Below are 14,837 nucleotides of genomic sequence, written 5' to 3'. Positions count from 1 at the left end.
TCCCAAACGCTGCAGCCTTTCCTACAAGGAAGGTGCTCCAGTCCCTCAAACATCCTCGCTGTCTCTGCACTTTTCTATCTCTTCAATATCCTTTTGAGATGTAGGACTAGTGAACTGAACATTAGCACTCCAAGTGTGGTCGCACTCACAGCTTTATATAAGGCGCTGACACCTTGCAGTTTTATTATCAATTCCTTCCTTCTGATTATCCCAGCATAGAGTTTGCCTTTTCTACAGCTGCCATACATTGAGTTGACATCTCTATGGAACTATCAATTAAAGACGCCTAAATCCCTTTCCTGGTCTGTGACTGATAGCACTGACTCTGTGAAGTATGTGAAGTTTGGATTTTTTCCCTATGTGCATCACTCTTTGCATTTTGCTACATTGAACTTGTATTTACTAAAGGTAGAAATTTTCACCATAGAAAAATGCTGACAGAGAAATTCTTCTTCACAATAATGAACCAGGGGGCATACATTGAAATGCTGGGGAAGAATTAGGACCTAATAAAAGGAAACACTTCTTCAATGAACGCGGTGATTGGTGTTTGAATATGCTGCCACAGGAGGTGGTGATGGCCACTAACCTGATAGCTTTAAAAGGGGCTTGGACAGATTTATGGAGAAGTTGATCGGCATACCAATCTTGATTCTCTTTGATCTGAGATTGCAAATGCCTTAACAGTCCAGGTGCTTGGGAGCAACAGCCGCAGAAGGCCATTGCTTTCACATCCTGCATGTGAGCTCCCAAAGGCACCTGGTGGGCCACTGCGAGTAGCAGAGAGCTGGACTAGATGGACTCTGGTCTGATCCAGTTGGCTTGTTCTTATGTTCTTATGAGCCTTATCTGGTGAATCAGATTAGCTTGTGCACAGATTATCTTGGGCTAGTCACAGTTCTTCAGAATTCTCTCAGCCTCACCTATCTCACAGGGTGTTTGTTGTGAGGGGAAAAGGGGAAGGAAATTGTAAGCCCCTTTGAGTCTCCTACAGGGGAGAAAGGGAAGGGATATAAATCCAAACTCTTCTTCTTCTTCTACTACTAAGCCTATTTTGTTAATGCTAGTGGGCTATCTTTAGCTGGACACTTACAGAGCAAATGCAACCTTAATTTTGCTATTGCATATATTGCAAAATATAATCACCTGAGAGAAGGATGAATACTGCAAATCTAGCACATTTGATTTGTACCTACCATATTACAGTAACTCTGCACCTCTTGCCAAAGTCCAGAGGACAATAAAGTAGGATGCATCAAGAAGATAAAAACTGTCTCTCCTGGCGCGGCCCTGTCCCCAGCGCCCAAACTCAGCACATCAGGCAGGGCAAGGGCTGGCAAAGGGAGAGACAGCAGGATAACAGCAGACAGAGTAAAAGCCAGCAGAGTGAGTGTTGGCAGGGAGGGGCCTCTCACAGCTGAACCAGCTGTGAGAGAGAGTGATGAGCTGCAGCTGGGCCAAGAGGAGGAGTAGATAAAAGGAGAAGTGAAATGGGCCTCTGGAGCTGCCGCTGCAGTAAGGACTGGGGAGGGCGTTGGCAGGGGAAGGAAGTGGCAAAGAGGCAAGGAGCTTCGAAGGGGCTGCTACCAAGCGCTGTGGGGGAAGAGGCTGGGGAAGCCGGAGAAGGGGAGAAGCAATCAGGGGGCTCTCTTCTGTGAGGCAACAGAGAGAGTGAGAGGGAGAGGGGTCAGGCAAGCCGGTAGCTCTGGCAAACATCACCGGGACCCCAGGCCATGGTACGGGAGGAGGGTATAAGGCGTGGCCTAACGCAAGGCACCCTGTGGGCAAGACTGTTCCTTGGCCCTCAGGGCCAAGCTAAGGTAACATCGTCTGGGGAGTCCAATCCCCAGGTCAGGGAAGGTGGGTCGGTACAGCCACCTGCGGGGCCGGGGCAACTAGGGAAAACACCACGCTGTCCTTCTCCTTAGCATGAGTGCTTGCTCCAGGACAGAAGAACTTATACAAGAGGGGAAAATTTCTACCAATTTATCCTCATACTGCACTTCAACAAATAAAATTTCATTATAATGACAGCCCAATCTGGGCAGGGAATTGGGGGGGGGGGAGCTCAGCAGCTCAGCAGCAACTGGAGACAGCGCTGCAAAGGCAGTATCATGCCTCCTCCAATGGAGCTCTGAGTGGCTCAGCAAGCAGCAGGGGGGGACGGACCCCTGCTGCTGCCTAGAATGGATTTATGCCATTCTCATGGTGTAAGTCTGAGAGTTACGCCAGGGCTGATCCTGGGCCAAAAGCCTAGTGGAAGCCAAGTGTAGTCCACTCACCCCCAGAATGCCCTTAGCCCACCCCCAGTCATGCCAGTGTCCACCTTTCAACCAATGTGGCTCTGCAGGCAAAGGGTTCTTGGGTGTTGTTGAGCTGTGCAAAACCTGCCCGCCACCCTGTTTGCCCTCCCTGCCAGCATAGGTGTCACTTACGGCAGTGGGGTGGGCAAATGCACCAGCTCAGCAAATGCCAGTTTCAGGGACCACTCTGACCCCTTGGGGTTGGACTATCTGTCTATCAAGGTCAGTACTGTTCACCTTTCAGGGTCTCAGGGTCTTTCACATCATCTGTTTTATAATTGGAAATATCAGGAATTGAACCTGGGCCCATATGTATACAAAGTAGATTCTTTACCCCTGAGCTACCATCTTGCCCCACAGTACCTTCCCCTTTCTGCAGCCTCCCCACCCCATATCATACCTCCTTATTTCCTAAACATCCATAACCATAAGAAATAGCATTCTTGAGGAACAGGATGCAGAAAGATACAAAAGTAAGGAAAATAGGGCAGAGATCTATTCCATAAAATCCTGTCGTTCATGGTTCATATTATCCAACCCAATGGCCACAATCCACAAAAAAAGCTACACACTGAAATCAGCTTAAATATTTTTAGTTCCATGTGGAGTAGGATTGTTTGTGGTAAGTACTTTTCAGAAGAACCATTTCCTACATCAACAACTAAGAAACAGTAAGTTATAGGAAGGCAAGTGATCTACACTCAGCTTACAATTAAACTATAAAACATTTAAAATGTATAGCTGATAGACTCAGCTATAAAACTTTATATTAGTTCCCTTGTAAAGGACTTCATGATAATCTAGTTTCACTGACCTTTCAGACAGTAAACAAATTGAATGAATATAAGATTTTGGCAAGACAGTAGAACAAACAGAGTTTGATGTATGATGTTAAATATAATCTTCAGCCACCCTTCATATAAAGGAAATTCCTCCCAAACGTCAAACCAAAAATTAGAGAAAGCAAAATAAACCACATAATTTCACCATAGTCAAAGTATACCCTTATTTGAATAACCCATCCATGAAACAAGGAACAGATCTTAAAATTTTCCACAGCCTTTTACAGCAATTATACTTTATCAAGTGCTTCAAATCCATTTGCCAGGGCAGATAATTTTTACGGATTTAAAGAGCATCTCCATCTGACTCTTTCTAGAGTTTCTGACACACATATTGTCAGGTAGGAAATTATTTCAGATTACTTTATTTGCTCAGTGGTAATGGGCTTCAGATGATTATACAAGTTTAACTCTGATACTACAAATTTATCATACATAGTCAAACCCAGTATTTTGAATACTACTCTTTGTATTTAAGTTGTACCCACAGAGATTTTTAGTGCCACAAAAAAGTGGTGATATCAAGCGTTCCTTTGCATTGTATCCTTGTGAGGGCATCCCAACTGCACCAGTGTGAGTACTACACTGTGCCAATATGATAATATAGTATGGTGGTTTACAAAAGCAAGGGCGTTGCATAGATTTTTGCTTAGTATATGCTGTTGTGCTGCATTTTTGCTTAGAATATGCTGTTGTGCTTGGTCCAATGACAAGGCTTTGCATGTACTGCTACTACTTAAACTGAGTGAGATCAAGCTATTTATCTACATATGAGTCAGCCATTCCTTTGCTGCTTCAGTAATACTGAATGCTGCTTCAACTCATTTAATATAAAGTATTTCTCTTAAAATTAATTTGAGTAGCATACATGGAAGAATGGAAAATTTGAAGTATATAAGATTTTAATTAATGCAAAACTAATAAATTGAGATCAGCCAGATAACAAAAACGTGACAAAGTAAATTAGCAGAATTGGAAAATGTAGCTATCTCCAGTAGCAACACTTTGGAAGAAAGAAGACTCTTTAGCCTCCTGTTCCAAATAAAGACATACAGAAAAGTAAGCATTTTACATTATTTTGTTAGCAATGTTTAGAAGGTTGGTGGATTAATATGAATAGAGAAGCTGTTGTAAAGTAGAGAGTCATCAGGGAGAAAAGGAGAGGTCAAGAAGATGGTTGCTCAGTATTCCTCAGTTGCAGTCAAACAAGAAACTTGCAGGAGAGGAAAATATAGGTGTGATGCAACTACAATATGAGAAACATAATACTGGCATAAAAAAGACCCTAAGAGCAGAGTTTATAAAAATGCTTCAGAAGCGAAAATCTAGCTTTTAAAACATTTCTTATGATCATCATAGATTGGTAGATCCTGTACAACTGGATTATAAAACCTATTTTAAACACTGTGTCCCTCTTTGCATAGTTTTTATTTATAATTTTGTTAGTTGGACATGTAAAGTGAAAGTATGATTTGAAAACTGGGTAAAATACCACAGCTGTACAGTATCTACAGTCATAATAAGACTCCAGGATTTTTTCCCTCCCATCTGCTTTCTAATTTGGATTTATTACTTTATTCTTTAACACTGGGAGGGGACTACAACAAGTCTTGGACTCGTCCTTGGCTTTTATAGAAAAACACATGTTTTGTGATATTTAGGGATCAAAACAGCTAACTACAGAACATTGTATTTATATTTCCAGTTCAAAAGCAATACTCAGCTTGACTGTCTAAACACATTGCGAAAGGAAATGCCCAACCATCTCTCATAATACTGGTCATAAAACCATAGCAAATCATTAGTATATTTTTGGTCTATTTTATTTTCACGTGGTATCTAACCATAAATTAATTGGCCACTAAGTACTTATTATTTTGAAAATCAGAATTTAGTAGTTAAATTAACAAATAATGAAATTTCGAGAATCATGGGAATGAATTCTGCAAAAACCTTCTCAAATTGCTTTATGGGATATTTTAATATTTGCAGCATACTAACCGTATTCTATAGCTCTACAGGTATCTAATAAAAATAAGAAAACTCCTTGAATGGACAAAAAGCATAACATTTTTGAGCTTCCAAGATTATAGGAAGTCAGGGTAAAAGACAGTCGATTGGCATGTAATATGAGGCACCCATAAATACTTTCTGTAAATGAACATCTTTGGATCTGACTCTCAAATTTAATTCCAAAGTTTAAACTTTCAGATAGAATTCTTATCAACAAGGTAAAATATAACTTGCTTGGCTGGGACAAACAACTTCAAGCATGCTCACAAGCAATATACAGCAAGCTTTTTTCCCCTTTAAACATGGTAGCACAGATTACTTTTAAAATTCACTGATTTCCAAATACAATTTGCCCCATGGCTTGAAATACTGAGAAACACAAGCCAAAAGCTTCCTTATGTAACCGTATAGGATTTCGGCTTGTGACTTGAGTACTGCTCTTTCAGAAGGCTTGCGGTGGGGGGAGGGGAGGTTCAACCACATTCAGACACTATTCAGCCAATTATGCGCAAAACTTGTGAAAAAGTTTAACCATGTCAGGTGATATTTGTTCCTCAATCTATTATTTATAATTATTTATACAATGCTTTCTGTGTGCATGTGAATTATCAAAGTTTATAAACAAAATTGGACAAGTTTTCACCCTCAAAATATCAGTCTAAATTTAAATTAGAGAAAAGCAAACTAATAAAGAAAACTGCTGAAGGAATAAATGTGAGCACTGCAAGTGAAGAAGATATGGCATCACTGAGGAAGTAGTCCAAGTGAAAAGATTCTCTTGGGATCTCCAAAAGGCACAAAAGTATTTCAGTGTAGAAATGCAGAGCCAATGTAGTCCAGAATTGAATTAAGATTTGGGAATCTTGTCAAGTAATTACATCAGTGGGAAATTCCCCCAAAAGCTCTTAACTTTCACTACTAGCAAGTCATGTTTGCCTTCATTTGAGACCAATTCTTCCTCTCAGAATCCAATGCATTCAACTATTATCCCAAGGAATTTACCATTTCAGTCCATCTCTCATGAGTTATCTGAATCCACTTTGCTCCAGAGTTAATACTATGTGAATCAAGTTCTTCCACCTTCCCGCACTTCTGTTTCAAAGAAATCCCACAAAGAAAGTTTTTTTCTGCGTCCATTTGCTTGTCCTCTAACTTACAAAATAGTTTTCGGTTGAAAAGTAACAACCTATTAAAACAAAGGGACATAGAACCAAAAGGGAGAGAAAAACCAAAAGATGGAATGAAACAGAATTAAATAAATTAAAAATGGACGAATTATGGTGAAGGACTGATTTAGGAAATAGGTCAGGTGGTGAAGCCTTTTATATTTCAAAAAGGAGATAATATTGAAGCTTTTTTGTTAGCTTTGAAAGGGCTTGTGAAGATTTTCAAGTAGCTGACAACAAAAGAATGATTTATATCTGTTCATAAATATATGAGGGGTTAAATGATATCTATTTTGAAATGAGGAATGAAGAGTTCCTAGACTATGATCTTTTTAATGAAAGGGTGAGACAGAGATCTGAATTAACTGCTGAGCACAGCAGAGAAGAATTTAAGGAACTTTAGGGAAAAAATAGAAGGAAACTATTGTCAGTTGGCCTGTTGTTTAGACAGACTGTTAAGGTTGTCTGACAGTGGAGCCAAAACCAGAGATCGGGTAGACAATTTATCAGCACTGGAACAGCTTTACAGGGTTAAACCCAGAGAGTATAGACGGATTGTACAGGACAAAAAGCAAGAGAACACAGATAGGGTGGCTCAAATTACAGATTCCCTAGAGGAGGATTTGCGGGGAAGGGGGGATGACATGCTGAGAGAGGAAAAGCCATTCTTCCTAAATTAATATAGAATAATTTATGAAAAGGCTGACATTCAACCTATACACTAACAAGAGTTTGGTCTCAAAATCTGTCAAAGTAACTTTTAAAAAAAAGTCTCCAAACATTATGATTATGTTAATCCATAGTCCAAACATTAAGAGTACTCCTTGCCAGTTACACAAATCTTGGTATTTCTTGTACCACAATTTTATTATGCACATACTCCATCTTATTTTAATCTTTCCACAGGCTACCACAACAGACCTTGAACATGGGAATCCTAAGTCCACTGTTAACTCTCTCTCTTGTCTTTGGAGCCTTGGTGTTATGTCAATATGATGTCAATGAATTTGAGGATGAATTTGAGGATGTACTGGATAATGAATATCCATCTGTTTTTCGTCTTAATCCTAGTGTAGAATTTGCTGTTCCTTACCCAGAGATATCTGCTGAGTGTGCCAAAGAATGCTTCTGCCCACCTACTTTCCCAAGGTCAATGTATTGTGATCATCGTAATCTCCGGACAATACCAAGTATCCCTTCACACATTCAACAGCTGTATCTGCAGTATAATGAAATTGAAGCTGTCCTTCTGAAATCCTTTGAAAATGCCACCGCCTTGAGAGAAATTAACCTTGGCCACAACAATATTAAGTCTATTATGATTGATAGTGGTATCTTTGCCAAACTTTCAAACTTAGTAGAACTCCACCTAGAACACAATCTGTTAGAAGAAATTCCATTTCCTCTGCCCAGAGGCTTAGAACGTCTGATCCTTGGTTTCAATAAAATATCCAGGATATCTGCACAAGCCCTGAAAGGTTTGGAAAATGTGACTATGCTTGACCTCTGTAACAACAATCTCATTGATTCTGAAATAAAAGGAAAACACTTTTCAAGTATGCAAAGCCTAATGCAGCTCAACCTCTGCAGCAACAAACTACAATATATGCCTCCTGAGTTACCATTTTCACTTATGTATCTTGCCCTTGAAAATAATTCAATTTCCTTCATTCCCAATAATTATTTCCAGGAGCTTCCAAAACTTATTGCTCTAAGAATGTCATACAACAATTTGCATGAAGTTCCATATAATGTTTTCAACCTGACTAATCTTGTAGAACTCAACCTTGGGCACAATAAACTACAGCAAATATTCTATATTCCAAGAAGCCTGCAGCATATATACTTAGAAGATAATGACATGGAAGGTTGGTTAATGACTTTAAAATATTCATTGTCTACATAGGGGTGTTTTTTGAAAAAAACCTAGTTGTTGGAATGTTTAATAGGAGTTTTGATAGTTCTTTAAATACCCTAAGATTATGAATTACACTTGATAGCAAAGGGGAACAGGAGTGAGAAGAAAGTATCTTCATAATTCCCTGCATTTACTCAATAACCTTTGATTTTTGTATTAGCTATTTGATAGTATTAGAACAGTATACTGTAGTATACTGTAGAATAGTATACAGTATTAGAACATTTTAAGCAGCTTGCAAGTCACTTCATAATTTGGTAATCAGAAGAGATTTAAACATAAATCTTCTAAAATACTTCCCCATTGAGTTACTTACAGTTAAAAAGTATACACTGAAATTGAAACTGGACGCACTGGATTCCAGAATACAAATACACCAAATGATCAAATACAGTAACATAATGCATTATTAGTAAGAGCCTGTAAAAACAAGGTGATAAATGAATCAATATACAGTATTAGAACAATGATGAAAAACCTTAACTAGAACATGGAAAACCAAAAGACATGAAATTTATTTTGATGAGAACTTATGTAAATTCTTTCAACTAAGCTGTTTGAAGTTGGAAATTAAGTCTGGTAGAAAAATATAGATTGGAAAACACCGTGGCTTAAAATTCCAGTAAGAAGCAAAATCCAAAGCTTCTTTTTAATAAGATACACGAATCTGGAATACTTGACTCCGTACTTTGCTCTGTTCCTGTGATTTTTATAACAGCTGGATAAAAGCTAGTGTAGCACATCAGTTAGAGCAGTGTCCCCAATCCTGCTCATGGACATTTTTTAAATTTTGAGAAATGGTAGTGAGCAGTGTCATAAAACGGAAAAGAAAGGACTATGTGTGTAATCCTAAGCAATCTGAGTTAGAATGAAAGACAGAGACCCAGGAGGCACAGATTCAAATCTTTACTTGGTCATGAAGCTCACTGGGTAGGTTTAGATCAATCATACACCCTTTCTCAAACTAACCTACTAAAGAAATTATTGCAAAAAGAAAACTGGTACTGAAAAACTATGTATACATTCCTGAGCTTTTTGGAAGAAAGGAGCATCTTTTAACTAAGCACCCAAGAACTGTAATTTCTGTTATGAACAGGTATTTGGGGAATGTGGTAAAGTGATTGAAGGCTAATAATATGAAGTTAAATCCAGCAGCAAGAGATGTTAGCAAGGGGTCAGAACTGGTACCCATCTCTGTACTTAAAAAACAAGTTTCATTTTCAGTTGATACATGTGGCTATGCATCCTCTCTTAAATGAAAAGGATATGACCAAGATACCCAATACATTTGTAAACTCAAGACTGACTACTGAAATTTGCTCCTTTGGAATAGGGCAGGGCCCTCAGAACTAGGACAAAGAGGCTTAGAGACAGCTTCTACTCTAGAGCTGTGGCTATGCTAAACTCCGCTGCTTCATATTGATGTATTTGGGGCTGTGTAGGGATGGGTGGAGGAAGGGGAAAGTGAGGATGATGTATGAGTCTGAAATTGTGTGCATCGAGGACTGCTGCTGTAAATTTCGTTGTGCGTGCACAATGACAATAAAATGCTTATGCTTATGCTTATAGTTCAGAAAAAGCAGCTACAACAAGATATGTGAAGTCATCTCACACATAAACAAAGATATCAATTACACTAGAAGCTCGTAAACGTCTAGATTTCTACCAGTGCTGATTTTTAAAAGTTCACATAGCTTTGGATCAGTATATGCCTCTTCTTGTCTGAGTCCTCCAACTTCTCAGAAAGTCTCAGGACAGCTCTGAGAAGAAACAGCTATTTTTAGTAGATGCCTTGAGACTCTTAATTGAACTTTCGACAGAAATGCAAATCTATTCATTGTTTAGGTCACAGTCCAAGTAACTTGCATAGTGAAGTGAATACGGGCCTAGATATGGATATGGGCAATAATGTGTGTAGACCTATTATTTCTGGTAAGGCATCTCATGCTGCTAATTAGTCATTCAAGAATCCCTCATATGTGGGCGTTACAAACATGGGCCATTTACGCATTTGCATTCTGCCTCACAACTAATCTATCTTTCCTTCACCATAGACCTTCATTTACACATTCTTCTTAGCTTCTCTCAAAGCCACTGCAACACAAATCAGAGATGCTGCATGGTTTTAAAATGCTGGCAAAGTGCAATTTTTCCAATAGCTTCCCTTTCCCTGCAAAGCTAATAAAATAATTAGAAAGTGCCACTCTTCTTCTGGGTTTTGTGACCTCCCAAATGAGGTGAGCAGGAACAGGCGGGCAGGCAAAATGCCAGTCAGGGAGGAAGAAACCTTGCAGCAGGAGGCTCCTTCTCAAATGGAGAGCCACAGGGGAAACCCTACAGCAAGGCACCCAGCCGCACTGCAGAAGTGCACAAAAAGCCATAGTCAGATTGAACTGGAGCCTTTCAGCTATTTTAAAACAGAGTTTAACTATTCCATTGATTTCAATGCTTTATTGATGTTTTGTAAGTCATTCAGCACTTTGAACAAAAAGAAGTGTGATATGATTGTTTTAATTATTTTAAACAAATACAAAACAGAAGATGTACAAACATGAAAATATTAAACATTATTTAAAAATAAAATCAGGATAAACCAAAATAATTCACCTTTCTTTTAGTGAAGAATGTTGGGAAAGTTATGTAGCTTATATAAGTATCCAATCTAATTTTGAAAATAAAGTATCCAATTTAATTTTGCAAACACGCATACAGAGATGTTCTATGTTATTAGCGGTTGCTGATGTGTGTAAACCAGGACACAATCTGACTTATTTTATGCAAAAGTCTAAAGGTAATTGTGTATGTGCATAAAAGGTATAATATACATCAAAAAGGATAATATACTACATTCTCCTATGCTACATGCAAAGCTATAAACAACATTTGTCCTCTTGAACTCTCATTAAAAAGACTGGCCTACATGTTAGAGATCCTATTGGCATTGGCTAGAAATTATCATTCCATGGCTGTACTAATGATTAGAGCACCTTTGCCATGTGGTTTTCCATCATTGCATAAGTAATCTAGATAATAAACTAGCAGCTAATAGCACAGCATAGAAACTGGAAGGCAACAAGCCACATAATTTATTCTATGAGTTTCAGCCACCTTCTCAAAAGTAATAAGGTCATAATAACATGCCTTACTCTAAACTTTCTCATATCTCCATATTTGTTCAATCCAGACATCATGACAAATCTTGGCTGGCATTAAATATAGTTGAGAACACTGAAATACCACTGTAAGTTGAGTTACACTTGACTAAATCATCAGAAATCAATGGACTTAAAAGGGTTTATCTCTGCTTCAGATGATATTGCAAACCATGGTTTGAGCTCCCAGAAACCAGGAGACTATGTGCCTTTTCTGTTGTGCTTTATGTACCAGGCAAAGTTGGATATATTTACCTGAGTTTTTGTATTCTTCACATCTCCTCCCCTTCCCCTGCATGTTTTCCTGTTCTTACCTTTCTCATGGTAATTTGACTATTGTGCTGTTCCTGCTGCTGTGATTCTAGTCTATCTTCAGTTTTATTAGGTGTTTTAAATTGTTAATAATGTCAATGCATTACTTTACTGCTTTATTAGTAGTTTGTAAGTTGCCTATGGCCGTTTCCGCACGGCCCCCGAGGCGCCCCCACGCCGGCAAGAATTCTGCCGGTGTGGGGGCAGAGGCCGTTCGCACGCAAGCGTGCGTGCGGCCTCAGGGGAGGCCGGCGGAGGACAGGCGGCTCCGCATGGAGCCGCCTCTGCCCCCTTCCCCGTCCCACTCACCTTGTCCCCGTCGTCGGCCTGTTGGTTTCTGAATTCGGGGCTTCACGCCGCCCTCCAACCTCCAGGGGTCAGGGAGGACAGTGAGGGAGGGGCTGCAGAGGCCAGCAGGTCGGTCGACACGGGACAAGGTGAGTGGGACGGGGAAGGGAAACAGCGTGTTCCCGGTGGTGCGGTTCGCACCACGCCGCTGGGAACACGCTGTTGCGGCAAAAACAACCCTTAAAAGGGTTGTTTTTTAGGGCAGCCTGACGCCGCCCTGGGGGAGGGGGAGCGCAGTCAGGTCGGCGCTGCTGCGTTGCAGCAGCGCCGCCTGTGCGAATGTATTCCTTGGGGACGGGCGCTTTCCCGTCCCCAGGGCGCCATAAAAAGGCCATGCGGAAACGGCCTATGTTTGGAGAAAGGTGGCATCAATTTTTTTAAAAAATAAACGGAACATAAAGGGATTGTTTCATATGTTGTTGAGAAACAGGTTTAACTGCACTACCACAGACTTTAGCAATTGAAAATATTATTTCATTAAAATATAGATTTGAATTGTTATGTTAATATTTTAACTATTTTTGTTTGTTTTTTTACAGTTATAAATATTACTTTAATGTGTCCCTCTATGAATCCACTGAGCCTCAACCATTTGACTTATATCCGAGTGGACCAAAACAAACTCACAGCACCAATAAGTACATATGCCTTCTTCTGCTTTCCTCACATACGAACTATTTATTATGGTGAACAAAAAATTAGTTCCAACCAACAAACTCAGCTGAGGACTCCAGTGTTCCGAAGATATCTGACTCCAGAAGAATATGATGAAGCAGAAGAAAACTATGAAGACCAGGATCAAGAGCACGGAGGCAGGGATGAAGACTATTTTGATACCTACTTATATTAAGTGATCAAAATATGCAGAAGTAGCATATCAAATATAATACCTACATAAAAAGTAAACTGCAACATTTGGGAATATGATTTGTTTAAAGGCAGCTGAAATAGATCAATATATTCTGCTCAATGAAGCAACTTCAATATTTCTATGTCAAAGCTGAATACCAAAAAAAAAAAAAAGATCTCAACTCTTCAAACCATGTAACATGACTATGAAGGTACTTTAAATATTAGGTTAGATCGAGACTTGGTCAATACCCTAGAAATTCGGTAAAATTCGGATTTGGATTTATTCAGGCATAAAATTATCTGTATGCCCGAATAAGACAAATAACATATTAGCGAAAAATTCGGGTCCGTCTGATTTTTTGGGTATTTTTTAGTGTTTTTTCGTGTTTAGGTCTTGAGGGGTGCATTTTTAAAGATAGCGGCACCAAAATGTCAGGGTATCATCCGAAGATTCTCCTGATGATACCACCTAAGTTTGGTGAATTTTGGTCCGGGGCTTTGGACCCCCAAAGGGGGTGCCCCATCTCCATTGTTTCCAATGGGAGCTAACAGGAGATGGGGGCTGTCCCTTTGAGAGTCCATAACTTTTGACCCCCAGAACCAAACTTCACTAAACTTGGGTGGTATCATCAGGACAGTCTCCGGATGAGACCATAAAATTTTGGTGCCACTAGCTTTAAAAATGCAGCCTTGACAGGCACTCCAAGAAATTGCCCAAGATTCTCTGCTCTGCAGTGCCTTAGCACCATTGTACCCAATGGGGAATTTCTGTGCAGGGTGCACATTTTTGAAAATAGAGGCATCAGACTTTCAAGGTGGCTCCAGGAGGCCCTCCTGGTAATAGCATCCAGTCTGGGTGAACTTTGCTTCTGGGGGCAGGGGGGGCAAGTTGAGAGAGTTCTGAGAGGCTTTATGTGTAGGAGAAGGAAATAAAATAAACCTTTTGGAGGCCCATAAAATCGAACCTCCAGAAACAAAGTTCACCAAGCCTGGATGCTGTTATCAGGAGGGCCTCCTGGAGCCATTTTGAAAGTCTGGTGCCTCTATCTTCTAAAATGTGCAGACTGCTTATATACTCAGAAATTCCCCATTGGCTACAATGGAGCCAAAGCACTGCAGAGCAGAGAATCTGGCCAAATGTTTTTGGGTGCCTGTCAGAGGTACATTTTTAAAACTAGTGGTACCAAAATTTCAGGGTCTCATCTGGAGACAGTCCTGATGATATTACCTGAGTTTGGTGAAGTTTGGTTCAGGGGGTCCAAAGTAATAGACCCTCAAAGGGATAGCCCCATGTCCTGTTAGCTCCGATTGGAAACAATAGAGGATGAAGCATCCCTTTTGGGGGTCTGTAATTTTGGACCCCTGGACCGAACTTCACTAAACTTGGGCAACATCATCCGGACAGTCTCTGGATAAGACCCTGGAATTTTGGTGCCGCTAGCTCTAAAAATATGTACCATTAAGGCCAAAACGCCAAAGAAAAAATACAACAAAAAGCCCAAATGCTTTAATTCAGATTAGTTCATATTCGGGCAGGACATATTCAGGCCGATTTTGGCCCAAATATGCCTGAATGCACCCAGATCCGGGCCAAATCCGGGATTTGGCACACCCAAATCTCCAAGCCTAGTTAGATCGTATGTTATCTTATGCAAAGAGAAGAAGAGACACAGAGAAGGAATAATTTTTCCTGATGCTCTCCCCCACACTGAAAAATTCCAAACAGGACTCCACATTATTTCTAAGGATCCACAAATCCTCATGAGTCACATTTTAGAAAGTACCACAGTAAGAAGGGAAAAGCAGGAAAGATTAGTTCTGTGAATGGTGCTTCACTACCGGTCCTTAAACCAACCCATTATAACAATCCAATCACAGTTTTTCAACTATATAACTAAATAAAATATAAGAACAACTTTGTTTGCATTTAG

At 39.8% G+C, this 14,837-nt stretch overlaps 2 protein-coding genes across 6 annotated transcripts in view; one reads left to right on the top strand and one right to left on the bottom strand.

Moving 5' to 3' along the window:
• LOC125428255 (centromere protein P) overlaps positions 1-14,837 on the bottom strand; it is a 216,178-nt gene that overhangs the window by 156,122 nt on the left and 45,219 nt on the right. The window lies entirely within an intron of this gene.
• OMD (osteomodulin) lies at positions 7,253-13,209 on the top strand. The gene is made up of 2 exons (XM_048488029.1): positions 7,253-8,192; positions 12,594-13,209. The coding sequence occupies exons 1-2, from the start codon at positions 7,253-7,255 to the stop codon at positions 12,902-12,904; spliced, it is 1,251 nt and encodes a 416-aa protein (XP_048343986.1). The 3' UTR covers positions 12,905-13,209.

This window comes from Sphaerodactylus townsendi, linkage group LG03 (genome assembly GCF_021028975.2).
Source record: "Sphaerodactylus townsendi isolate TG3544 linkage group LG03, MPM_Stown_v2.3, whole genome shotgun sequence".
Lineage (NCBI taxonomy): Eukaryota > Metazoa > Chordata > Lepidosauria > Squamata > Sphaerodactylidae > Sphaerodactylus > Sphaerodactylus townsendi.
This window is presented reverse-complemented; position numbering and strand designations above follow the sequence as displayed.